The sequence below is a fragment of the Manduca sexta genome, chromosome 28 (assembly GCF_014839805.1).
Source record: "Manduca sexta isolate Smith_Timp_Sample1 chromosome 28, JHU_Msex_v1.0, whole genome shotgun sequence".
In the NCBI taxonomy this organism is placed as follows: Eukaryota; Metazoa; Arthropoda; class Insecta; order Lepidoptera; family Sphingidae; genus Manduca; species Manduca sexta.
This window is the reverse complement of record NC_051142.1, coordinates 20221595-20249156: the sequence shown is the minus strand read 5'-3', so window position 1 is coordinate 20249156 and position 27562 is coordinate 20221595. Positions and strand designations below refer to the sequence as shown.

The 27562-nt window shown below is 33.4% G+C and overlaps 1 protein-coding gene across 2 annotated transcripts in view; it reads right to left on the bottom strand.

Moving 5' to 3' along the window:
- Window positions 1–4981: 4981 nt before the first annotated feature.
- The window catches only part of LOC115449542 (synaptotagmin-7-like), a 275690-nt gene continuing 253109 nt past the window's right edge, over window positions 4982–27562 (bottom strand). The window contains exons 1-7 of one of the 2 annotated variants that reach the window (XM_037444639.1): window positions 15585–15824; window positions 13639–13779; window positions 13003–13179; window positions 12573–12653; window positions 9052–9220; window positions 6022–6234; window positions 4984–5355 (exon numbers count right to left, since the gene is read on the bottom strand). In XM_037444639.1, coding sequence (XP_037300536.1) covers window positions 5255–5355; window positions 6022–6234; window positions 9052–9220; window positions 12573–12653; window positions 13003–13179; window positions 13639–13779; window positions 15585–15620 — 918 coding nt within the window. In that variant the 5' untranslated portion in view covers window positions 15621–15824 and the 3' untranslated portion in view covers window positions 4984–5254. Of the gene's footprint in view, window positions 5356–6021; window positions 6235–9051; window positions 9221–12572; window positions 12654–13002; window positions 13180–13638; window positions 13780–15584; window positions 15825–27562 lie in introns of those variants that run through there. The other variant, XM_037444638.1, reaches the window with a different exon arrangement.

The window sequence follows — 27562 nt, the reverse complement described above, 5'->3', positions numbered from 1 at the left end:
CGAAAATGGCTTAGCAATATAGCAGCGATAACATAATAAACATATTTTGTTTCTATATGTTTTACACAAATTCGTTATAGTTTTTGCCATATTATGTAAGTATGCCTTTCTAAGGCCTTTTTACGTTATCTTCATGAAATTAACGTGGAATGGTATTCTGTATACCAATTTTTATTGTCTAAAACGCGACGCGGTGCGTTACGTTCTTGGTTTGAAATGTCAAAGTAACGTGCGGTGTGGAGAATTAGGGCCCAGATGGGTATAAAATTCAAGTCATGTAACCTTCCACTGCCCATAATCGCAAAGAAAATGTAACTGGTCAAATAGATAATCGATTCTCAAGTCATTACCTAGTTTTTATTGGCTTCGAAGGTGTTCTAACTTACCATACAGTTATCTAATTCGTTTGCTGACTTTCTGTATATAAGAAGTCAGAAAATGCTTTATTTATAAAAGTAAAACAAAATTAAGACCCAGAAAGCTGTAGTAATGTACAAAAGGACCTGATTACTTTTATTTTTTGTTTTCACAGTAATAAGTGCAGCGTCACGTAAGATTCTGCCATTAAGAAATAATAAGAAAGCGATTCAATACGTTAACATACTATGTTATGTCTATTCTAAACACATATTCCTTAATTACATGATATTACATTTAAAACTTTTAACTATATGATAAAATATAATCAACTATGTAGATAGAATCACAATTGTCCTAATTTAACACTTAAGGCTGGTGGCAGACGGAGCGGTTTTGACGCGCGGTTAATTGCCCGCTCCGTCTGTAAACACCCGTATTGCATGATAGACACCGACCGCGATTACAAGTTACACTTTGAGCCGAAAATACTTAGCAAAGGAATACAAAATGACCGAAATTCGGCGAAAGCGTTGGAAAATAATTGAATACATGCTTTTCATACTTCACTTAGTCTAGTAACTCATTGTCTCGGCCGTCTTTGTAATAAAAAAAAAAACAAAACAAAAAGACGCAAAAGCGCCAATGAAATCATACGAAAGTTGTGCACCGCGTCCACTAGATGGTGCTAAACAAAAGAACGTCCTAGAAGTTTTTGAAAAAATACTTTTATGTACACAGTATTCAAAAATAAGTATCGAAGTGCGCAGCAAAAATACGAGTTTCTCTTATATATTTAATACATTTCATGAAAATATATCCTCGGAGGCGAATTTTACAAAACATAATATGGTTTGATATGTCACACTGTTGTACATTACATTTGAGAAGCTTGTTTGCAGTGGAACCTTGGATATCTTAACTTCGATCGATATTTAACCATCTGAACCGCGATCCATTCTCGTCATCTTAACCTTGATTGACATTCATTCATCCAAAACTTAACAATTATCTTAATCTTGACACTAATTAGTGTTTTTGATGACCTTTAGATTCACATTCGATTTTATGGATTTCATTAAGGTCCTGATTAGTTAAGATAAACGAGGTTCCACCGTAAGTAATTAGTTGTTGTAATAAATAATTAATAAATAAATTCTGTCGTAGGTAGCATATCCAAATTTAACGAAAACAACAAAACAGGTCTGCAATGAGCTCAAACTCTACAACGAACATGATTACAACGCCTAATATTATATACATTTATTAAATAATTCCTCTCATTTTGACCTTTCATTTATACTTACAATATTTTTATATCTTTTAACACCCCTACAGTTATAGGATATGCCTTGATTGATTTACGCAGCGAAACAAAAAAATGCCAATTTTGATTTCAAAACTGACTAGTTTGGCTAATTTAATGGAGGTCTGACTGTTTTGTCAGGATAATGAATTTCTGACGTCGATATTTAGAGAAGCTAAATATATAATGTAGTCCCAAAAATGCATAGCAAAAATAATTTAACAAGCATTTTCGAATATACATTAGATGACAACTCCATTTTCATATACGATATTAAAAAATATAGACTTTTAGCTAAGTTATTTAGTTTTTCTATAATCTGAGTTTTACGACTAATTTTAGATTAAATTTTTAGTTGCAATTATGTTTTGATAGAATATTTTAATGATTTTGAAAGTGATGGTATTTTATGGTTATACAAACATTTTGTTTATCAAAATTGCTCCGAAAGGACATGATAGCAAACTGTCTTGTAAAAATATAAAAGTGTTACGTTTTGGTGGATACTTTCACAAAAGGATGTTCTGAGAAACATTGACTAATTGGAATATTGAAATTTGACACAGATAAAAATTTAAGCAAATATTGACATACTTTATCATATTACAAAATTTTGACGGTCACTATATGAATATGTAAGAAGATATCTCTGAATTTCTAAGTTTTTATATCCGATTACATAGAATCAAATGGACTAGTTTCGATTGGATTAGCAATCGAAGGCTCGAGAACTGTTACAAAGGCGGCTACAGAAACCATTACTTATAAGTTCATTGGACGAAGTGACTGGCGTTGCTCGTTGGTATGAAAACGGAATTTAAAATCAATTTGCTTAAAGTAACAGTTGTCGACAGTTATAATTGTTTTGCAAGTCTGCATGGTTGTAATTCTTAAATACTCTTATGGTTACAATGTCCTTTAAAATATTAAGCTTGCATGACATAGGTATATTTCATCGTGTTTGTAAGGTAATGTGGTGTATTAATTAATTGACTAACTCCAGATGGTCACTGCTAATTAAGAGGCTCCGTTTGGCGTATCTTTGTGGTTAAAATTAATTAAACATTAAAGATTGAATAAGTAAAGATTATGGAAAAGCGAAAAAAAGGCGAAGAAAGAAAGGTAAGAACGTATGTTACATATCAATAAAGGTGCCAACCGTTTATTACTGCACTTTAATCTGGGTGAGGTGACGCAAGCATTACAAAATCTGGTATTGCGTTTGCGTGTGTGCGATACACGCTCCGCTGGTTGTTACGCAATGTATTCATACCTCGCCAATTGGGGTAGGCTTAAGGTAATCAAGTTGGGGTTATGGTTTCCTAGTACTGTGTTGGTTTTATTCGGAAGTAGGTAGTAACCGATTTTTTATATCGATTAGATTTTCAAAAATGGAATTGATATTTTGTAGTCCGATGCTTTCTCTTTGGTACTTGAATTTTTTTTTTGTGTAAACGATAGTTACAATAAAATGTTCTTATTGCAATTTTTGTGGAATTTCCTTTTTTGTTTTTACGTGTTAATTTTAGTGCAGGCAAGACCTATGTTTTCGGGTAACGACTGATAATATTCTAATGAGGGTATACGAAATAAGGTTTTTATTTGAATGACAGTTAATGCTTCATGTCCTTTCTTTATACAAAAGCATTTTAATAATGATAAGTATGTAAAATTAGGAACATGTAAAAATAATCGATGCTATAACAACACGGAAATGGTAAATAAAATACTATACATACATATTCCACTTGATTACGTTCTTAGGAAAAAATATTCTATAAAATGATTAACAAATCTAAGAGGAAGAAACTTATTTTTATTTTTTATTATTTAATACGTTCAAAAAGGCTCAGATTATTTTTCTAAAGTTCATTAGATTGTTTTTTTTTTATAAAAAACAAATTACAAACAATCTTGTGTTGGCAATGTACTAAAATCGTTTTATTATTTCAAGCTCAGTTGTTAATTTATGTAACTATACGGAAATCGTCTGCTTGTCATTTCGTTTAACCTATTTAATGTTTGGGGCATATTTTTAATAATGTTTTGAAGTTTTTTTTTCATAAACGACACCATAGAGTATTTAAAGAAACTAATACTTTGAAAAAATTCACTAAATAAGAAAAAAAAAATTCTAAGAAAAAAATCAATATCCACAATCAAAAATTTACCCCAAACACGTCCAGAATAACAGATCAACGTAGCACGAACCCCCCAAACTACAATAGATTATTGATTGTTTCATATACCAACATTTGCAACTAATATGTCCATATTGAACCTTCTAACTCTAACAACAAGCTACTTTACATCTATTAAAATATATCTATACTATAAAACATTTTATAAATGTGTATATTTCTTGAATACCAACATCGAATCTACTATACGGAATAAGCTTCGTAACATGTAACAACAAGCATTACTATTTAACTATTCATATATTTATTAACAAAAAGAAACTATTAACTAACAAAGCTGGTTAAAAAAAAATACGATGTCTTCGAGTCGGCCTGTCAGACGCAAATGTCAAGAGCGAAAATGACATTGTTTAAGGATTTTTTGCAGTTCATTTGAGCATTTAAATTTGACAGACCGAGTACTAGTTATCTGTTTTAGCCGTTAACTTTATAATCTCACCTAAAATTGACCCTCCACTTTCAATCACGACCTATCATTTATTTTAACAATTAATTTAGAATGTCCATTTCTAGTCAATTTCATTAACAAAGTAAGACTTTTGACACAATTCAATGGTATCATGTAACAATTTGGCAGTTGTTTGTGACGTAAAAAATTCTGACGTGATGTCAGACGATGTCAGCGCGTCAGCGTCAGTGTGTCAGACGCCGAAATGGCGTGTTTTGAAGTTTTGAGCAACGATGAAAGGAAAAGTATTGAAACATAACCGTCTACCGTTTTTGTGCGATACGTACTCGACTTGCTACTTTAACAATTAATTTTATATTTTCTAACAATATTTTTTTCTATTAACTCTTAACATCCATTAAACCGTCGTCTAGCATGAAATTTTTTAAAGTTCCGCCAAAAAAACTTATTTTTCCATCGTAATGTACAGATGATTTTATTTACCATAATGTATGGAAAATAAGTTTTTTATGGCATAGAAAATGCACGAGAAAGTGTCTTTTTCTACTCAACATTAAGTTTCAATGAGTTGAAGATTTTTTGTTTGGATAGTCTTCATCAAGTTTGGAAAATTAGCGTGTGCTCGAAAACAAATAAAAAAAATGATTGCAAACTAAATCTTTTTTAAATATTGACAATAAATAAATAAAAAATTAATTTTATTTAGTCATCTAAAAAATATTTTTTTTTTGGTATACATAATTCACTTCACAACACTGTAGAAAAATACGATACCGTAATTTCAATCAAAGGAAATTATACAAGTAAAATAATATACGAAATCATACCACAGAGCACATAAAAATATTTTAAGAAAAAAAAAATATAAAAAAAAAACTAAGTACTGTGCACAGCGCAAGAAAGGACAGCCCCAGAGCATACCATGTTATGTAACATTTTTAACCGCTCAGTCTTATGTTGTGTAACTTTTTTATAACAATTTTACTCGGGCTTAAGGCGGTGCCACTGAACGATCGTCTGCCTCGGTTTTGTGATCATGTCCTGCCAGTGTTTCGTTTCTGTAGCTCCCGATCCGTTTTTGCCTGGAAAAATAAAAATATGAAAAAAAATGTTGGTAAAGTTTGAACAGGTTTTTCTGCAGTACTGAAATTCGTAGACCATCAAACATTTCGCAATTTTAATTATTAATAATTAATGCCAAATATATTTAAACCAGTCAATTTAAAAAATGATTAATAGATTATTAATTAGAGGCTCTAATAGTGACCTTAGAAGGACCAGATATACATGGTGAACAGTTTATCAGTGTTCGCTTAGGAGTCAGCTGGTGTGTACCCAAAAATGAAGACACGGTATACTGCTATTTTCAATAAACAAATCCAAACCCTTTTTCGATCTATCTCAAAAATGGGCCAATCAGAACAAAGTATTTTTTGACATGATAACATATGAGTTATTTTGATCGGTTCATTCGCGCAATCGGATTGAAGATTGGGATTGAGATCGTTTATTGAAAACAGTTGATAGAGATGTAGCCTGTCATTGGTTGAATTAAAGTGCATTATAAATACCATCAAATTTAGTGCAGTAACATTGTTATGTCAGGATAAACGTATTCTTTGCTCTACTGGGATTCTTGTATTGACTAAAAACCTTAACCACGTGACCTCCTTTATTCCCATAATGTAAGGTAAAATTCCCCAATACACTTTCTCAGAAATCAGGTAAGAGAAATAAAAGAAACTCACCAGCCAGAAGTATTCTGCCGATCAGCTCGTTCCTGCCGATGTTATCAAAGTCCATCACCTGGACGTCCAGGGAGCACTCCCTGATCTTCTCCCAGGGGACGTTGAACGAGAACGAGTCGTTGAACACCGGGTTCAGGGTGCATTTGAATATCGCTGTCTTGCGTTTCTCTATGCGTTTGTCGCCGAACTGTAGCCACACCTTTACGTACGGATCTGAAAAATATAATGTCAAGAGGTATAGATTATTGTATTCACGAAGACGCGCCTCACTACTTTACCCAAATGCTTACAGTGTTCGTGAGCAGCATGAGTGCATACGCACACTACGATGGGTAGCGTCGAGGTTAAGACTTGGATCAATCCCCTTATCCCGCGATACCCCGCCACATTCACGCTCAAAAAGTGGTTGGGCGCGTCTTCGTGGATGAAATAGCATACAGTTCGCTCAGTAAAACATATCCTGGCTTCGGTCGAGGATTGAGTAGAATGTTGTATTCCAACTAAGTAAGACAATAAAATTTGTTGCTTTGCCAAAAATTCAATTTGGTTTTCCAAATGAGGGACGAGCTGTTTAGTCGCTGTGGTGAAATGATGGTAAATGATCACCTTGAACGTTTACAATCTTTAATTTAAAGGGAGGATAAATATTTCATAGGAATAAGATATAGTATAAAGTCATGAAAAGGAAAAGTAAAGAAACCGTCTCCCGTAAGCTTATGAGATATATTTTCATTAAGTTACAGTTGGCCTATTTATAATGCAGTTAGCAGTTTGGTAACAGCCTGGTCATACCATCATACCATGGTGAACATAGAAGTAAAATGGCTTGTTACCACTTACATAATTTATTCTCGGTAATTGCTATATACTTAGGTACCTATCCTCCACAAAAATAATAATTTTCCCCGCATAAAAATTACGCAACAAATTTCCCTAAAATGTCCATCTGGGAGCATTACAAAAGAACTTAATCCCTACAAATTTTAACATGACTGCAGTAATAATTCACTTGAAATATAATAGCGCCTGCTAAAAAAATAAGAGCAATCACTCAAAACGACTTTCTGTCAGGCGCTGGAATTCTGTTTAATTGGACCGTCTTAAGATGCTATCCGCGAATTATTAGGGGAACGAGGAAAAAGGGGGTATATTAATGTTTATATCTATGGGGTAAGGGAAGTAGCGTTGATTTAAAGAATGAGTTAACTTAGTCAGTATTGTGTTACTTGTGAAATAAAGATAATTGAATTAATTAAGAAATAACTTATAAACACGAGAAAAAAAACTTTAGTCGAGCACGAAGGATGGGACTGTCAAGACCAAGGACCTTGTGTTTCTTTTCCTTAGAGTTATTAAAGTTACACATACATTAACTGCTAGTTAATAGTAAGTAATTATTATAATGATGAGTGAAAACAACTTGGAGGAAATTTTATTAAGAGTTCTTCATTAGAATTTCGAAGGTATGTGAATGTGAAGTTTACTCATAATATACGAAAGAGCGTGATGGACTAAAAATCGTCATTAGTATAAAAAACCCGTATCTATCCAACAAGGCTATTTAATACAGGACTGATATTAAGTATTTATTTATTTTTATACATCAAACAGCGAAACAGCGAAAATAAAAATACTTTTTATAACCTTTATATTTTTATTACCCTCATAATTAACGGCTGACCATAAAATTTCATGGTGTACCTTACGTTTTCTACTTTTTACAACTGTTCATAATTACGAGCAATTGTGCTGTTACTTGATTTTGCTTTGATATCAGCGGATCAAGGTGTTCGCCCTCAGGCAAGGTCGACTCGACTTTTTTATTGCTGCCAATGAAAATTCAGGAATAATAAAGCTTGGGTCGAGGGCTCGAAACTAATTAATTAATATTGTAATAATATTGTAACTCTAACATATTTTTAAATAAACCCTCTAGGTGGTAGGTATTTGTCAGCGTAGATTTCGCTTAAGGAAAGTTCTAACTAATAAAATTTCTTTTTTATACAAACACGGCAATGTGACCTTACTGCAACTAATGGTAAGTGTAGAGGGGTCCAATATAATGTTGATTGAAGAGAGATGATTACCCCTCGACAGACGACACAATTATGCCGGTCTGCTGTAACTGGATATACACAAATTTATTTCGAGTATCATGCACCTTGTTTATTGAAAAGCCGTTCTGTGTATAAAAGTCCATTAAACTGTAGCAATATATACCGCCAAAAGTATGAAACCAGCGCCACCTATTTTAAAAAAGCATACTTACATATACATTACTACCCATCCTAGCAAATTTCCGGGATAAAAGTAAACTACCTGTTAACCTAGGACATGGTCTATTCTTGTGCCAAATTTCATCCAAATCCGTTCAGCTGTCTCTGCGTTTACTTCTAACCAATATCCAAACATTATCACAAATTTTAGGATTTATAAGCTTCTTTAAGCAAGTGTAATAATTAATTATAAGACTTATCTCATGTGAGTGATGAGCGGGTAGAGCTTTGTAATTGAAAGCTTTACATGGTACGCTGTTAAACCGTCCTGAAGACATAAGCTCGCTTTATTAATCAGTATTATAATGTTAGACAAATATTGTGCTGTTATAAGCCAGTATAATTTTAAAAAACATACCTTTGATCTAAACATTGGATGAAATAAGTAGTCTTGAAGTGTTATCATAACTGTGCGGTTATTTCGATTAGATATTCACTCATAAGTATTATAACATCACAGAATCGTAACAGTTTTAGTGACATAACCACACAGTAAAGCCTCGAGGTAAATTTCTAGAATTTAGCCCCTCCTAAAAAGAGTAATCTTTACCTATATAATTTAGAATCAAGCCTTCCTAAAATGAATCTTTGCTTGTAATATTTTTTCCGGCGGTCTCTATTTAGGTCTCATAACACAAAAATCAGTAGACATTATCAAATTTTGAGGCAGGCTAAAGCGTGGGGCCTTGTCCGTCATGCCCGCTATGACATCAAACTGTTACGTCACTGTTTGTTAAAATATTAACAACCCTACCTGATTTCCCATTGATGTCCTTCGCCTTCAGATTCCTAGCCTTGAGCAGCGTGAGGGTGAGCACACTGTTACTCGGGTGGTAGCAGAGGGAGGTAAGCAGCTCCCCGCACTTGTCCTTCGCTGGGGGCTTCAGCGCCTTCCAGAATGATGGCTTCTCGCTTAGATCCACCTGGAATTTTGCGAATTTTAAATTATATTTAATATCAAATGGACCTAGTACCTCATACAGATTGTAGGAACACGCTGGATACAGGCTTCTAACAGATCGGCTTGGAAATCTTTGGGGAAAGCCTGTCTGTGTACAGCACTGACCCTTTTATGGCTAATGATGATGATTGAATAGACTAGCAAACAACCAACTGCATCATCATATGGTAAATAAGACTGATTTATGCCAAAATATACTACTACCTTTAAGTAAGATTTGAAAACTGCTATCTGTTACCTACAGCTTGATTTTTTAAAACTGCTATCTGATATGAATACCTACAGCTATGATTTTCCTATGCCTTAAATATTAAGTTACTTTTCAATGATTTTTGGGTACATTTTGGCATTAACTGGCTCCAATTATTACAACTATTATAAATGATTAAGTGATAGTTTGAGTTTGCGTTTGAAGCCGCGAGTGCAATTTTGGGAGGCCCAAAAAAATTCGCCTTTTTATAATCCCCATTCCGCCCTTACAAGAGAGACGAGGGCAACAGACAATAGACAACATTAACCTTAAGTGACAAACTTTCTTGAATACTAGAAATAGTCATACAAAAATCTACAAACTCTGAAAAAATTTTACATCACTTGAATATCATAATACATAGATGCCTACTTTTTTACAGTCAAAAAAGACTCAAAAGTAAACTAAATAAATCACCAAATCCTCAAACATTCAAGTCTCGTTAAGTTCGTAAGTCAGTTCAATTCCCGAGGGCCATTAATGTATTCAAAGGAACACAAAACTTGAAACACTTCAATTGATTCAACTCCCGATAGAACTATTGAAAACTCTCAATCTGGATTTATTTTACCGTATTCGCTTGTCTGCTTTAAGGTCGTAGAGTGCGTTTGTAATGGATTTTATTTTGTTTACCATCGTTTATTATGGATTCTTTGTCTAGATATAACTTATGCTTTGTTTATTCCTTCGTCAAGCAGTGTATACAAGAGTTTTTATTCCCTTTGGGTATATTGTACGAGTAAACTTGTTACCTTAGCGGTTATTGCTTACTTTGTCGTATTCATAAAATAAAAAACACAATAATATAGAGAAAAAATAACCTCTTTAAAAAAGGAATATTTTGTTAAGGTTTAATGTCACAATATATTATGATAATACAAAAAGTTCTAAAATAATAGGTATAAAGATAATATTGGAAAGACTGTAATACCAAAATTTTGCGTTCATGTGATGGTTATACAATCTAGCGTAAAATAGCAAAACAATAATGTAAAATACTTCATATTTTTTCAACATCATGATTTACACGTTTTTAATGCGCATAATATTAACATATTTTTAACTTTTGGAGCACAAATTAGGTCTTGATATCTGGTCTATAACTAATTATACTGTTTATTGTTTGGATAGATACCTCAGAATAGATACTATATAATCGTTGATATAAATGTTTACGATAAAGCCGCGATCTAAAAATTGTATTAAATTATTGATGTATCTTGTTTTTATAATACCGTTGTTCTGTTCCTCGAATATGGTACAATCATTTTAAAACTTTCAACATTATACCTTACCAAATTTCGATTTGTCAATCAAAGATTGATTTTCGAAGACTGAGTAAATAATTGACATTGTAATGTAAGTGAAGTTTGCTTGTTATAGCATTTGAGTCAATACCAGAGGTTCCGGCAAACGGTTCGAAGTTTCAAACTTCGCGATCTCAATTACAAGATCTCGAGATCACTTTTAGTACTTAATGAAACGTTGATCTTGATTGTTTCTCTAGTTTGTTTGTTGAGTTGTACTGATAAGTCGCTCGGCTTTTTTACACGGCTTAACTTAACTTTAGCTAGTTTTGCACAATGATTTATTATGTTTACGTGAATGTTAGGCATTGAAGTAAAATTATTTTTAGAGAAACGTCTAAATAAAATAATAATATAAATAATCCCGATAAAATCGGTAAAATAATTTTATTTTAATAGTTTTGCACGCATAACCGTTTGTGTTACTGGGGAAAGTGTAGAAAACAATACAGTTTGATTGGTAATGAATATATTAAATTGAAGCATACCAATATAAAACTGGATACTAGCTAATCTTGTATTGGAATTTCGGTAAGCGGAACGTGAGCTTACTAGAGGGCTGTCGTTTTCAATCACTTTTTTACTTGCAAATTATAATTCAATCTATGCTCCAATATTACATATATTTTATATACTTACTTTTAAAAATATCGTATACTTGAGTAGATGTTGGTCAGAGAACACATTTTGTAGTAGAGAATAACGGAGGATTTTATAACAAAATAATGCTATTGGACTGAATAAGCCGGTGAATATTTAAATCACAGGCCGGCATGATTCGCGTAACTTTTAATGAGCAAGAGAGATACGTCTTTACATTATTTCTATAATAGGTAACTAGTTTATTTATTTTTATTTCCACTGCAATATACTACAGACGTTTGTTGCACTAAATGTAAACAATTAAATACAATAATAGTGACAGCTATTATATAATACAATGTACTATGAAATTCCGTACATTGTTCCGATTTTCAGCTTAGCTAACCTAACTTTCAATGAATGCGAACTCTACTAAATCTTCGAACAAAATAATTCCTCTGCGTATCTCTGGCACGTCCCATTGCGTTTCTCTAGACCGCGTACTGTTTTAATACGCGTGAATACGCCGCAATTGCTTCGTATTTAGCGTTTCATTCCGTTTTCAATGGAAGCGATGTAATGGATGTACGCAGTAAATTGTTTTTAGAATTTCGGTTTTCGCATTTTATTTTGATTGGTTTGTTTTGCATAAAGACAAAATTTTACACCAGTGGACATTAAAAGGAATTTTCATGAGATTAGAAAGTAATATTTGTACCTATTTGTCTATTTTACTGCGAAGCAAGAGTATACAAGCAGTATCATTTCCCGGTTTGAAATACATTGTTTCGGACCGAGCACTATGAACCTTAACTAAAGTTCTTGCAAATTGCTACGAATTAGTGGCAAAGGGCACAGACATGTCAAATTGAGGTGATAACCTACAGAAAATTTGTTACCAAATATAAATTCATTTAATTCTCGTCGTATCTCTGGCACGCCCCATTTTGTGTTTCTATAGCGTATGTCGGCTGAATACACACCGCTATTGCGTATTTAACGTGTTGTTCCTTTTTCAAATTGCGTGAAAGGCAATACATTGAATGGGGTTTTGATTTATTTTTTTATTTGGGACTGAGGAATGTGTGGTTAAAATGAAATTGCGAGTTGAATTTTTTAAATGGTTTGTGGAATTTTGTAACGAAAAAGTTGAATATGAAAGATTATTTCCTTACCTGGCAGAGGGGAAGGAACACCTCCCCGATAGAATCATCCCTCGAGAACCGATCATAATCGAACACGTGCAGGTGAAGGACCTGGGGACAAGAATATGTCATATAGTAAGTCCAAAATGAATAAAAATTTTGAATACAAAGCTTTTGTAAATATATATTTTTTTAACTATTAATAATTATAATCGAAGAATTTATATATTACTGGGCATTATGAGATTTAGCATTTTATGTGACGAGCGCAGTTCTTTGTAATTAAAAGTTCTGTACGGTGTTTCTGCTGTTTATGGGCGGTCTTACTTACCATCAGGTATGCAACATGTTTGCCTCTGCAGAAAAAAAATAATTCACAAGCGCAGCTTAGTTTGTGTGCCACTAGCAAATATTGTAAACTCATTAAGCGTGTATTTGCAATACATAAATAATGAATTACCCGACTCTGCAGCTTCTGTATAGGGAACCCTTCGAAGTAAAAGGTTTCATTCCACCGAGGGTTCAGGGTTCGACGCTTGATCTTGGTCTCCAGACGATGCTTCTTATCCGGGAGGAGTGTGACGCGTACGTAAGGGTCTGATGTTCCACTTAAGTCCTTCGCCGGCAGGTCTTTCCCCTAGGAAGAGTTGATTAGTAACGCTTATATATTGGAAGGCAGAAGCAAAGCTTCTCCTGCACAGTGAAGATTATAGCTTTATATTAAGAGGTGTAGAGGAGGGGATGTCTTGCCCCATCTCGATACACAGACGTGTGTTTGTAAGTTGTAAGAGGCCGTCGTAGGAATTCTTTACATGTTACTATTATATTTCAATATAAAATGTCGCTACTCCACTTAAGCAAGCGTCTAATTTTATTGCATTTCATTGATATATTTTATTAATAGTACTTATCTGTGCTTTTAAAACTCTTAATTAATAGGCGTCTTTAATAAAACTAAATGTTGAGTACCCATTATATACTAATACAAAATACGAGTACCCATTCATAGGAACTTCAGTACCAACTTGCTTGGGAGATATACTGAAGATCTTCATAAATCATAATACCTAACATACTATTATTAGGTAGTAAGTACCTGTATGATCTTCAGTATCAGCGTGGTGTTCTGGAAGTCGTACTCAAGCGAGAAGTGTATCTGTCCGACGTTCTCCGATGGTTCCGAGTTGTCGATGTACATGTCCACCAGGGAGATGGACCGGTTCTGAAGGAACGCCATCTGTCAGCCCAAAGCGGGAACACTTTAAACGTCTCGCTGTGGACTGTTGCGCGTTAAGTACCCATGAATGGGAAATTCCCATTTGGTGGTAGCGTGCTGTATTGACAAATGACTGTGTATTTTAAATATTTATTTATTTAGTTTATTTAATAGGAATATACGCCTTTTTACTGCAGTCATTTACCAATTATTAAAAAATAGACATCAGGGTAGGAGATATATACACGTGACAAGGGAGCGTGCAGGATTTCATATCATGCATCGTGCCGTAAAATTTAATCATAATTTGGCCCGCTTCCCACTAAACAATATAACCTCTTTGCTACTTGATAATAAAGTAGACAATTAATAAGCTCTTTGTTAATATATTTACACATTATTTGTTGTTAATTACCATCTATGACCGAAGTCAGGATAATTTATATTTTAGCATTATTTTTAACACACTTAACATTTTTTATATACTTGAATACTAACCTTTATATAAATAACGCATTATTAATTATGTAGAATAAATACTTTACTACTAAAATACTTTTACCTTCGTACTTTGTGATAATATTAAGTAATGAAAGCTGAAATTAAAATAAGCAGTTTACACAAAAAGCCCTTACTATGAAGATATAGGAAAATGGTTCTTGATAACTAAACCCATAATGGTACTTCTAGCGAACTCATTACTTCTTTTTACAATAATCTATACTTTGTTGTTTTATTTTTATATTTACAGATACAAGCGTAATTATTCTATGTATTTTTAGTGGCACGGCAAAGTGTGAAGTTAGAATGTTGACTGACGAGAGACGTTAACCCCACGGTAGTCGACACAATTATGCCGGCCTGTTGGAACTGGATATACACAGGCTGATTCCGGAACGCGACACACTTACGTGGGCCACTATAGCGGGTTTTAACACCTTGTGTATGGTGGTCGCTATTCGGGCGGATATAAAATATATCCTACCACCAGCAAACTATAACTATGTGAGAAAAAACGTAATGCGTATGTATATTAAGTTACTTTTTTCTATATCTTATGTATTATACGCACAGGTCAATGAAGCATGAAATCGCTGGTAAATTGTGAAAAATTATACAAAAATATTGCCGGTGTGTAAGACGTAATTTTATATTTACGGGTTTCTATTCTGTCTGTGAGGGTATATCCGTCTTTTTGTAAAAACGGACGTTCTAATCACAGGAATTCTTCGATATCCATTTAGGTAAAAGAGTAAAAAAATCCCTTATTTACCTATTTGAATTTTAAAGTTATCCTTTGATTAGAACGTCCGTAATTTGAAAAAGACGGATATGCCCCCGTAGACGGAATAGGACCCCCTGATATACGTCATAATTTAAGAAAAAATATAAATTACGCAGTATATATCATTCCATTATTTATCAAAGGCTCGACAAGATGACCGCGCCAAACCTGATGGTAAGTAAAGTTTAGTCAAAAACAACGACTGATGGAAGTCATCAGTCGTAGTCACTATGCCGGCTCAATTTCTAATTTATATGTTTAATTACTTTCTATATCTATACTATTATCTACCTTCTATGATTATTTACATTACGTGATATTTATAAAAATATTTTATTTTACAAAATCACTCCAGTCTTCTCATGGCAGTGACGTGAATTCTATATTTCAAGCTATAAAAAAAATTGTTAGTGCTTCTAATTTTCCGAAAATAATATGAATCCTGAAGCTCTGTAAGCGAGTTTTTCAAGGCTATAAACAATTTTGAAAAGCGTTATTTGTCGTCAATCTATTTCTTCCTTATACAACCTCATCTACCTACCATTTTTGAAGGAGTAAGCATGGAAAGAGAATCCATAATTTAGAAATGTTCACACAGAACGAAAAAAAAAACAAAAGCACAGATTAAAAAGGACAGTCCGCGACAATCACTTGTGCAAACATCATTATGTTGTTAAAAAGTACTTTCACAGTTGTTTTTCGAAACGAGTTCAGAGAAACGTTTTGTTGAGTTTTTATGTTCTTTTAACAATCCACAGTATTGTTTTGCACATTTATTATTATAATAATTTAAATAGTTATGAAAACTGGTTTGTTTTTTTCTATATTTAACTAAATTATTTAGTTTGATTTGAAAAGTACAAAATTGTCTTTATTTTAAATATAGCAATTTGGAATTTTTAAAGATATTTTCACTCTAAATGTTTTGTTTAAATCAAAACGAACATCACTTTCTGGCTAATATTGTAATGTGTCTAAAACGTGATGAAATAGTATAGTTTATAAATATTGTATGTAACATTAACGTCATTGTGTGTTTATGTTGCATGATCGATCAATTTATTTGTTTGTCTATGAAATTTGTATTAATCTGTATGGCTGAGGATTTGTGTGGAATATTCTGTAAAATGTGTATATTGTCTTTAACATATCTATGCTATAGAATAAAAAAAAGTAAATAAAGAGATGTTATCGATGCAAAGATAATTAAATTTTTAAATATATTGTTTGCGTCGGTTTACTTCAGTATTTTTTTATAACATATCCCATCTTATTGTGTAGGTAGGTATTGCTTTAATGTAGTTTATCTAAATTATTTCTGTAATAATTTTGAATATATTAACATAAAATGGAATCTATTTTTAATTTATGTTGTCCAGTGGTCGAAATTAGATTTTAGAATTGAATATATTAGGAACACATTATCATTCGTCATATGTCTCCTAGATGTTGCAAAGGGCATCCACAGTGACTCTCCATCCTGCGTGGTCTTGAGTTGCCTGCTTGATTTCGCACCAAATCGTCGCTGTCGCATTTGGAACATATACATACCTAAATTGGTATGCTCTATTTTAACTTTAATAATATCTATTCTCACACTCATCCGTGCGCGCAATGTGCTCAAAAACGGATACAAAGGTTCTTCTTCACGTATTATTCAAAAAAGTTTTTTTTTTATTGTATTTCAGGAACGTAACTAAGACGCCTTTTTACAAATAACGTCTCAAGTATGGAGATTTTCTCACGATATTTTCTTTAACCGTTAAAGCAAGCGATAATTCACAAAGAATACACACATGATTTTAAAAAGTCAGAGGCATGTGCTCTTGCGTTTTGAATCTGTGGACATTCGTCTCAGCAGTCCGTTCCACAACCAACTAGGCTATTGCCGCTTGATGATGAATCCTAGCGATAAGTCTGTCGCTCGGGTATGTCATTCTCATACAAAATTGTACATTTTTAGCGTAAACGATTGTAGGAAGACGTCTTGGCTGCACCCCCAGCATATAAGAAATATCAGGCATTATGAAATCATCACCATTACTGGTTGACAATTGTAACGAAAACTACGCAATACTTTGTAACCAGCTCCGACTTTGCCACTATTTCTAACCCAACATAATGATCAGACAAAGTAACACTAACACTCTATTCTCATTTCATTATTGTTTTCAAATTGTCATCACAATGCCGACGAAGCCCCTACTCAATATACTCTTGAGGTCTTTGAATTTGAAATGCCGTTTATTGGCCCGGAGCCTGCTGAATTATTTATTGGAGTGTTCTCTCCACAGATTTACTAAACAATGTAGGTGAAGACAGGGTGATTCAGTAAGTCGGTGTTAAGTTATTTAGTGGTATAAGATCGAAATATTTGAGAATTACAGTGAAATTTTACGTATTTTAGTCACCTGGGTTTACTACCTCCCACAAATTATTTATGCTGTTGCCGATGGTCTACTACGTTTCTTTATTACCATATTTGATGATATGACAGTGGGGGGAAACAGATATGTTTTTTTTATTTTGTCCTAAACTCTTACCGTCTTTGCCATCATGTGAGACTAGTTGCAATAGACATTTTTTATTAAGTTTTATTAAATCCTAATTTTGGATGATAACACTGATGTTAGGTAGGTAATGAGAGATATCAGTGGTGTGTTGGGCATTACACGCTCTACTGTCATGACCTCAACATAATGGTCGACCCACTTCTTAATCAGTATTATATGCCGAGGTTAAAATTATTTATCTTTTTATTGCTATAGAACAGGGTATTATGCCGTCTACGGTATATTCGTCTTTTTATAATTACAGGTTTCTAATCGAAAGACAGCTTTGATAGCCGTATAGGTAAAAGTGAAAATATCTCCTATTTACCTATACGGCAATCAGAGCTATCCTCTCATTAGATCGCCCGTAATTGCAAAAAGACGGACTCGCCCCCATATAGTCGGAATAAATCTTTAACCACAGATTGTCTTAACTTATTATAAGTCTTGTTTTCTTCCAACTATGTTAGTTTTTCGGTTCTCTTGCTCTCTTTTTCTTTATCTTATTTTACAACCTCTCATAACCATAGACTACACAGTATCTATATAAAAATATACTTACTTATTTATTAAAGCTTATTTTTATTAGTCCATACGTATACTCTTGAATTTTATTTTTCTTCATTTTCCAAACTATTTCTAACTACGTTCAGACGAAAAACAACAGTAAAACTTATATAGGTCATGAAGCCGTTACACTGCGTATAACTTTACTCTCTTTTCCAATAAAATGTTTTTCGTAAAACACATTTGCAGAGACGTTAAATTTATTGCGTTCGTACTTTAGGTTATTGAACGCAAAAATATCTTTTTTAGAATTAAATTTTATTGAAACAAACTTTTTGATTGTATTACTTTGTAATATACAGAATAGATAACGTAATAAAAATCATTAACCAAATAGACTATTGCATTCAGGACACTTAATTTGGTGAAGTAATCTCTTTTCGAAGTCGGTTAAAAATAGTGCGTCGCGCAGACGCTGTTTCTTTGTTGCATCAGAAGGGGCTCAAACAATTCAACTCTATTTTAATAGTATTAGTCCTGTATTTATACCGGCTAATTGAATGCTAGGCATGTGTCTTTACTACTGAGACAGTTTAGTCTTTAGCTTATCATGCTAGCCTAGTGCGGGTTGGCAGTCTTTAGATACCTTCGAAGTTCTTATGAATAATTCGGACGTATATATGTGTATCTCATAATTTCCGTAACCGTTAAAGAAAGCAATAATTATCAAATAATATATTTCTATTGCATTTATAGCCTGACCAAGAAAGAAAGAAACCTGTTTTAAAATTAACTTTTTAGTATAAAGAATTCATTCCATTTTGCTATAGCGTGGTGAGGTTTTCTATTTTACTGGTCACCATATTATGCAATTGACGGATTCTAGAAAAGATTTTTTGACGACTATGTAGTTTTTACAGTATATTTTTCCTTTTTTTTTGGTTCGCAGATTATTTAACGTTAAAACCCAAACTAGTTAAGACAACGAATTTATTTAACATGGGTTGGTCCGGCCCCACGTTATAACGCGGTTAATAAATACTGCAAGTAATTACACAGCGGTGTGGCCCGTCTGTTTACTGTGGGTTGAGTTATAAGCTGATTGCGGGTCGAGATTTTTTTAAACCCTATATCTTTAAAGTGCTTTCATTGGTCAATACGAAGGGTCAATACCCTTGCTAATTATTGCGTATTTAACGTGTATGTAATCAGACGACTTGATAAAAGTCGGAACACGCTGGATGTGGGCCGCTTTCGACAGATCCGGCTGGAAATCTTTGGCGGAGGCCTATGTCCAGCAATGGACTTAACGTATAAATATGACGATAGATGTATAATTGTTATACATTACGGAATCACTAAACGAGTTTCTTGTTTGATTGTAAGCTCCATATAAGCACTAAAGTGATGTGTAAACGGTGGAAATTAATAACTTTCGGCGTTGGAACTGGATTTTATTATTATATGGTCTAGTAATTTTACTTTTAGACCAAAGATTATGTTGGCACAGTTTGCACGGGCTGACAGTATAAATTGATGACTCTAGATACACGAGGAGATGCCAGAAGTTTCTCACATAACTTAGGCGAGCTCATTTTTTTATTTTCATCGTCTAAATGTCATATAGCAGACGGCTAATACCAATAACTTGGTCTCATCATTTCAGCCGGGAATCGTCCACTGCTGGACATAGGCCTCCCCCATTGAGCGCCATAGGGACCGGTTCTGGGCCGCTCTCATCCATCGGACTCCGGCGACCCTCCCTTGGTCTACGACAGCCAATTTGTCAAATTGTTCGCAATAATTTAAACCGCTCTCTCTCATCCCCTAGACTGGACGTATGTAGGTATATCTGTACTGTATGAATAACTCATCAGCATCTGCCACCGCCGACGATTTACTACCATCTTCGCTACGGAACCGTCGAATATAATTTCGAGTATTCGGTTTTAATACTAGCTTTTGTTTGAATGGAGCGGAGTGAGCGAACAAGGATTAGGGAAATGTAACTAAACTATTTTGCTTTATTGTTTAAAGTGAATTCACCTTTTAAAATCCGTTTAAGTATTGAAATTAAACTAATTTTCGGATTCTATCGCGGTAAACATCCTAATTTCAATAGGGAAGATGGTTGGAAGCTTGCACAAGCCTGGGATCCAGTTCTACATTTAATTAAATCGGAACCCAAAAGACCGGCTGCCAGACTTCAAGACACTGTGAGCTCATTCTGCGTAGATCGGACAACCAACAGCTAAAATTTAAAAATTTAAAAAAGTTGTATAATTGTAAAATGTAGGTAGATATTGTAACTTTGCCTTTACGGATGAACAACATCTCAGCCCCCCCCGTGATCATGAAGGCTGCAAAGTCTTCGAAACGTCGGGAGAAAATAAAATACTATCACCGCGATAGAATCCGAAAATTAGTTTAATTTCAATGTCTAACATTCACGTAAACATAAGAAATCATTATCCGTTTAAGTAATAAAAGTTTCATATAGAATTACTATTACTTAAAAACTTAATTATTGTTCAATTTGATCCCCTCGGTAAAACCACGCATGCTGGCTTGCAAAGCCACAGCTTGATGGTTAAAACCATCACGGCTGGAACCCATAGGTCTGCCAAATATTTTTTTTTTGCTGCACCGTCAGGCTTTGAAATACTTGTCCTAGGCGTAGGTCTTCTCAAATCTTTGCTATCATTGATCTATTTTTGAGATAGATCGAAAAAGCTATTGGGATCGTTTATTGAAAATGGCGGTTTTATTCGATGTGTTTAAAAAATAGACCAATCAGAACAAAGCTTTTCTGACATGCTCACAAATGAGTTATTTTGATTGGTTCATTATCGAAATAGGATTGAAAATTGAGATTGGAATTGTTTATTGAAAACGGCTGTAAATATTTCGAGACTACCGCTGCTCTAATAAAAATGTAAGTATATTTAGCGTTGTCTTCCCTTTTGGAACATTTCCCTTCGCCACTGTTTCTCACTCCGCTCCCTATAACCATATTTTGAAGATCCACGAAGGTTCTCGTTATCATGCAAATCATTTGAGTTACATGGAATGGGATCCTTTAGTTTAATTGTGGGAACCTTGGCTTTAAATGTTTTGGTTTTGATTCCTATTAGACGCAATTTGTAGTAAACTGTCCCTAAGTTTATTGTTACCATCATATTCAAATTTAATGTAATTTGTCGTTAAATTTGATATACTTAATACTTATTCAAGCGAGTGTGTGTATTTTTTTATTACTTTGAATAACGAGACAAGCTTGCTATTCGCCTGATGGTAAGCGATATGACCGCCCATAAATAGTAAAAACACCATCCAACACCTTGAATTACAAAGTATTGTTTGGTAATCAACTGCGCTCGCCATCCTGAGACATGAGATGTTAAGTCTTATTATGTCCAGTAGTTACACTTGATACAATATCCTTCAAACCGGAACCCAACAGTGACTACACACTGCTGCTTGGCGGCAGAAATAGACATTACAGCATTATGTATTGTTTGTCCGCATTCGAACAATAGTGTTTCTATTTAAATACTATTTTAGCTATTTGATATTGCACAACTAAGTATTCTGAGGCTTTACATCCAAATAGGATGGCGTAGTGAAGTTCCAAGCGACGTCCACCTTTATCAATCTTCTATCTATATATATAAAAATGAATCCCTATTTCCCTTGGTCACGTCATCACGCGTGAACGGCTGGACCGAATTTACTATTATTTTTTGTTGTGTTTGTTATTGTCAGGAGAAGGATCTTATGAAAGAAAATTTAAGAAAACTTAATGAAAATATTTGACAGAATTGACAGAATACGCGCTGCAAATTCATAGTTAAGACGGGACAACGTCTGTCAGGTCAACAATAAATTTTCATGAGTTTTATGTTTGTTTACAACTTATGAATGTTAATTGGAAGGTAATGCTTTTGGTATATGTTTTGCTTTGTATTTATTCAGCGTAAAAATATTGTATTTACCATTTATATCTATAACTACGACATTGATTTTTTATCATTACTCTGTTTATATTATAATCGATACTTCTTACTTTCATATATACACAGATACTTTCGTTGTACAAGTACTTAAATATCTCTTGAGACTTTTGTCTTAATCAGACTTATCAAAAACACAATGTTCCGGAGGGTTTCTATAATATTATCCTAATATTATCTTTATATCATCCTAAGCTACAGGGATAGGAACGGACATAATCCTTTTTTCGAGGCAGTAGAGTTCAAACTATATTATGTATACATGTGTTCAATTAATATAATGAATCAACTATAACAATAGGCGAAGAAATGACCAAAACAATTATAACCGCAATAACTATGCCGGCCAATACCCCTAACGTGTTTATCATTTTCCTCATTTTTCGGGGAAAAATAATCGAAAAGAAAACGAACCATTTCCTTCCATTCAAATTGCACCTTTTCTTTTATACGATTCGTATGACACCATACATTATTCATAAAGCCGTGTTATTTCATTGGCTTAGATTTAACAAGAAGAGATTTATTATCAAGCAAAACACATTAATAAAAACGAGATTGGAAAACGTGCTTATATAAATAAGGTTTTTATGGTTGAAGTACGACAGCCGGCGAGAGTCTTGGCATCATTTTGTTCGACTCTTGTAGGTCTAAGGAAGGTAGCGGCTTGGCTCATAACATTTCTGACGTGGCAACAGTGACCACTTACCATCGGTGGACCATAAACTCGTCTGCCTTTAGGGGCAATAAAAAATATATCTTTCTAATAAAATGTAGTCAGAAATGTCTATAATAATTCGTGTCTACGTATTCTTATCGAATTTAAATTTTTGTGTCGACGATACACACTTCAAGCCTGTTGCATAAAGGATTTTACTTCGTTTTTTTTAATTATTAATAAGAGATTGCCTTTCGGTACGAACCGAACGTTGGTAAAATCACCGATACAAAGCACAACATGGGCATAAAATCTACAATTTTACGATCTATACATCGGACATGCGGCCAAGAGACTAAGGATGATACACTTCATAATAATTTATGTAGGCAAACCAGTAGTTGTTCTTGGAAAACAACTGCACACGAAATCTTAAAATTGATGCAAACTAAGTCAGTATTTGCTACATCTCAAAAGCAACCAGAGCGAATAATGAATCCAGAATGCGAAATGCAATAAAATATAGCAAAATACCGCGTTTCAATTAAAATAAATTGTAGAGCTGCTTTCTCTATGAATATTGAAAAAGTTTTGTAACAAAAGACGTCACTGCGAATGCGGAATTCATTTCGCATTAGTGCCGTTGAAAGAAATGGTAATGTACAGACTTAAGTCCGCCTGTCCAGTCGAGTGACGGGAAATTATATTATAACTGCACAAAACGCGAAGCAAGTGGAGCGAGAGCTGTCTGGATTTATTCGACTGTCTATTTCTGCAGCCTGGCATGTACAATTCAGTCTTACGAAGGATAATGTTATTAATAAGCAATATAAATACTTCTTGTTCGTTTAGTTGGGTGTGGAACAGACTGCTGAGCCGAATGTCCGCAGGTTCAAATATTAAGGATATACACTTGTGACTTTTCTAAAATTATGTGTGTATTCTTTGTGAATTATCGCTTGCTTTAACGGTGAAGAAAAACATCACGACGAAACCTACATACCTAAGAGAAATTTTGAGGGTGTTTGAGGTCTACAAATCCGCACTAGGACATCTTGGTAGACTAAGGCCTAATCCCTCTCAGTACTAGAGGAGGCCCGTGCCGCGCCGATCAGATGTCAACTCTCAGATCAATCTCGCTATTCCTAGCATATAGAGCACAGATAATATTCCCCAACTGGAAATCGACCCAATCTCCCAGTATTCATAATCAATCGTGTTTCGATATTTTAGCATAGTCTAAGTAAAGATATAGAGATAGCTTAATAAAGTAATTTTAAGGGTCAGTTTTGCACAACCCTAAACTTGAAAAGCTAAATAAAATTACACATGTACCCACAAAATCCCGCAGAGTTACATTTAACGTTAATTGTTGTCAGGTGCATGGGTAGTTGGCAACAGCGATGAATAATTTATAGAGTTTTGTACGTGATTCGGCTGTAAAGGTGAACGCCGTTGGCAGTTCGAAAAAGAATCCATTTTAATGAACGCTCGTACCTTGCAGTTTTTATTTCAATGTTTTTTTATCCAATTAAAAATAACACAAGCTTTATTTTTTACTGGATATATTTCATACATTATTGTTTTAACGTCTACAATAAACGTTTCATATAATTATTTTGTTAATGTTTTTGCAAAATTCAAGATATTTTTATTTATTTTTGTCTCTGAAAGTAAAGCGTGTAAATATTTAGGTATTTATTTATTTATACATATATTATAACACCATAACAGTTGATGCGATGTTATATAGATTTAATCTTAACAATTGATTTCAATACATCTATTTATTATACAAGCATACTAATTAAGTGCTAAATGTTGTAACGGAAAGTTAATTTGTAAGTTTGGTTAGATTTACAGCAAAATCTCCGAAACTATTCGATTCTGTAAATTCTTTCTTTAATGCTTCAATACTGTAGAATTCTTTTACCTCGTTAATCGACTTTAACATGCAAAAATCTACAAGCTAATCAAGAATGGTATATCTCTAAATACCTGTCTGAATCGAATCTCAAATCATTGATTAAATCTACTCATCTAAAAGCGTCACTCAGATTTTAACGCAAGAGGAACGAAACGAAATCTTCCCAGATGAAAACCGGCCGGAGAATTACGTGAAAGTGCTGAAAGTTTTCGCTGAAAAAACCTTACGTAATTATCTGTGTGGGAACTTTGTTTTAGCAATTTGGACGCAGGCTGTCGAGTCGTAAAGTTTTGGAGGGTAGGCAGTAATTGATATGGTAAGAGTTAAGTTGTATGTAAAATGTAGTAAAATTATAATTAGTTTAAAATAAATGGTTGTTTCTTTCTATAATAAATAAGCATTAAATAGATTAATGGTTAGTATTGCTTATAATTTGTAACCTTCCAGAATTTAAATACACCGTGACACTTTTTACTCTTCGCCACCTTGAGGTATTGGATGTCAAGTTCTACGATGACAAGTAAATACTACGGTATTAAACGTCACGTTTAATTATGTCCAGTAAATCTTACCCCAGCTACAATGTCCTTCAAACTGAACACAAACACGTAAAAAATGGCTTCACAATTAATTCACAGAGGCCAGTAATTCTTTAAAATGATAAAATTGAAAAATTTAATTAAAATATTAACGAAGGCAACCCTACTTTATTAAATCTAGAAAGATCTATACCTATCCTGAGACTTGAATTTTGAACCATTTATATTTTCACGAAATCAAGTTAAAAACCTGCTTAGAAAGCACAAATAAAGTTTAATATAGCGAAATAAACCATCCTTTTCGTCTGACACTTTAATCTATGTAATCTCGTAAAATTGCAAACTTTACCCGAAACTCACCGTTATTAAAATTTGGTTCCTTCATTACTCCCATATCTGAGTAACAATGGCCTCAGGGTAGGCTGTTTAGTGACGATGTGATGTTGGTTCGAAACTTGATAAAGTTTGTGAGTTATCGACAATTATTATTTTTGTTTGTGTATTATCAATACGCTTTAATGAAGGAAAACATCGTGAGATAACCTACATACCCGAGAATCCTCTATAAGTATTTAAGGGTATGTGAAGACGCCCACACTAGGCCAGCGTGGTTAGCTAAAGCCTACTCTCCCAATAGTAGAGGAGGCCCGTGCCCAGCAGTGGGGATAATAAAGCACTGGTATTATTATTAATTTACGTCATTATTGTCCTTTCATTCGGTTTATTCAACGTCTTTCAATCAATAATATATTTATACTTTCGTTCTCGGTAGATATTGACGAAGCTCTTTCGTATACGGGGACCTAATTTTTTTTCTTTTGAAATAAGTACCTCTCAATTATGGTTAGAGGTCTCCCTCTAAAACACATATTCCATAATACCAGATGAAATATCGAGTGCCTATGTAGAATGATTTGACAATTCGTTGTTTCTTTTTCAACCTCATCACCCACAAAAAGTATGTTATTCGAATTAAAATAATAATGAATTTAATTATTTTTTAACTGAATCAAAAAAAAAATTTTTTTTTTAAATTTTGTGTAATACCCCAATACACACAATTGTTTAGTAACCCTAATAAATTTTTATTTCATGTCTATAAAATTACGTTGTTTGCAAAGGTAAACAAATAAAATGGAATATTATAATACAATGACAGGCCGATTACCATCTTTAAATCTATTACGAAATAACCCAAGTTTTAATAGCTTGTAAATTGAATTGTCCGAATCTGTTCTATAATTTCTACCTACAATAATTTTACATTGATAGTTGTGAGTACGTCGATTAAAATTGTATTCAATGCTCGATACTTTTAGTGATACCTACCTACCTTATTTGTTTGGTAGCGTACCAAGCCTACAAAACATCTTTGGATTCAAATGCTAGGTCAACAAACAACCATTTTCACGAGTCTTTGATTCAGTATTCCGAAACCGAATGAATTTATAATTGATGTTTATTTATATCTATATTAATACTTGAAAGGAAGACTAAATAACCCTTTTTAAAACACATTGGAATCACGGAGGAGTGTGAGATTTGGCATAATATAATTGCATATAGAGAAGGAATGCAGAAAAATATGTATAATATGTGTTACAAATATAATAAATTTAACAATCATTTCGACAACTGGGCAACCATTAGAATATATGATGCCACGTAATCGAAATAAGTTTAACATTTTTAAATGTGTTATAATTCCAATTTACGTCCATATTGTCATGTAGGATTAGTATTCGTCGAGCTACAGTAGACTGATAATGTCATTTATATTATTCTTGTATCTTTATCGTATTAAAAATTTCCGCTATTTATCTTATATTTTCATACAATTATTGGTTTTATATACCCATAAATCAAACTTTGCCCATCTCCAATTCTGTTTTTATTGGTGTATTTGAATTTTTCCACTTTGTATTTACGATTGTGGATATTGGTTATGTATTTTATTTGTTTGTTTATTTTATTTTATTTTAAAGCGCATTGTGCAGCAATGTAAAACCTATCTTAATTGCATATAAGTGTTTATCTCAAACCTTGATATTTTGAAAAAGTTAGATCACAATTTGTAAAATAGTCTCTAATGTTAGAGTCAAAACTAATGAAAAGCAAACATTTAAAAATGTTTTTGTATTAATTAAACGTATTGTCCGGACTATCCTTTTGAAAAGTGAAAACAAACATTTACTAAATACTTAACACTTGTAGATACCTGAAAAAATTGTGATGTGAATGTGTATTGACAGTGCGAACAAATAAACTATAAATTCAAAATAGTCTATTTTAATTAAATAAACAGGAATTTTGGGTATCAGTT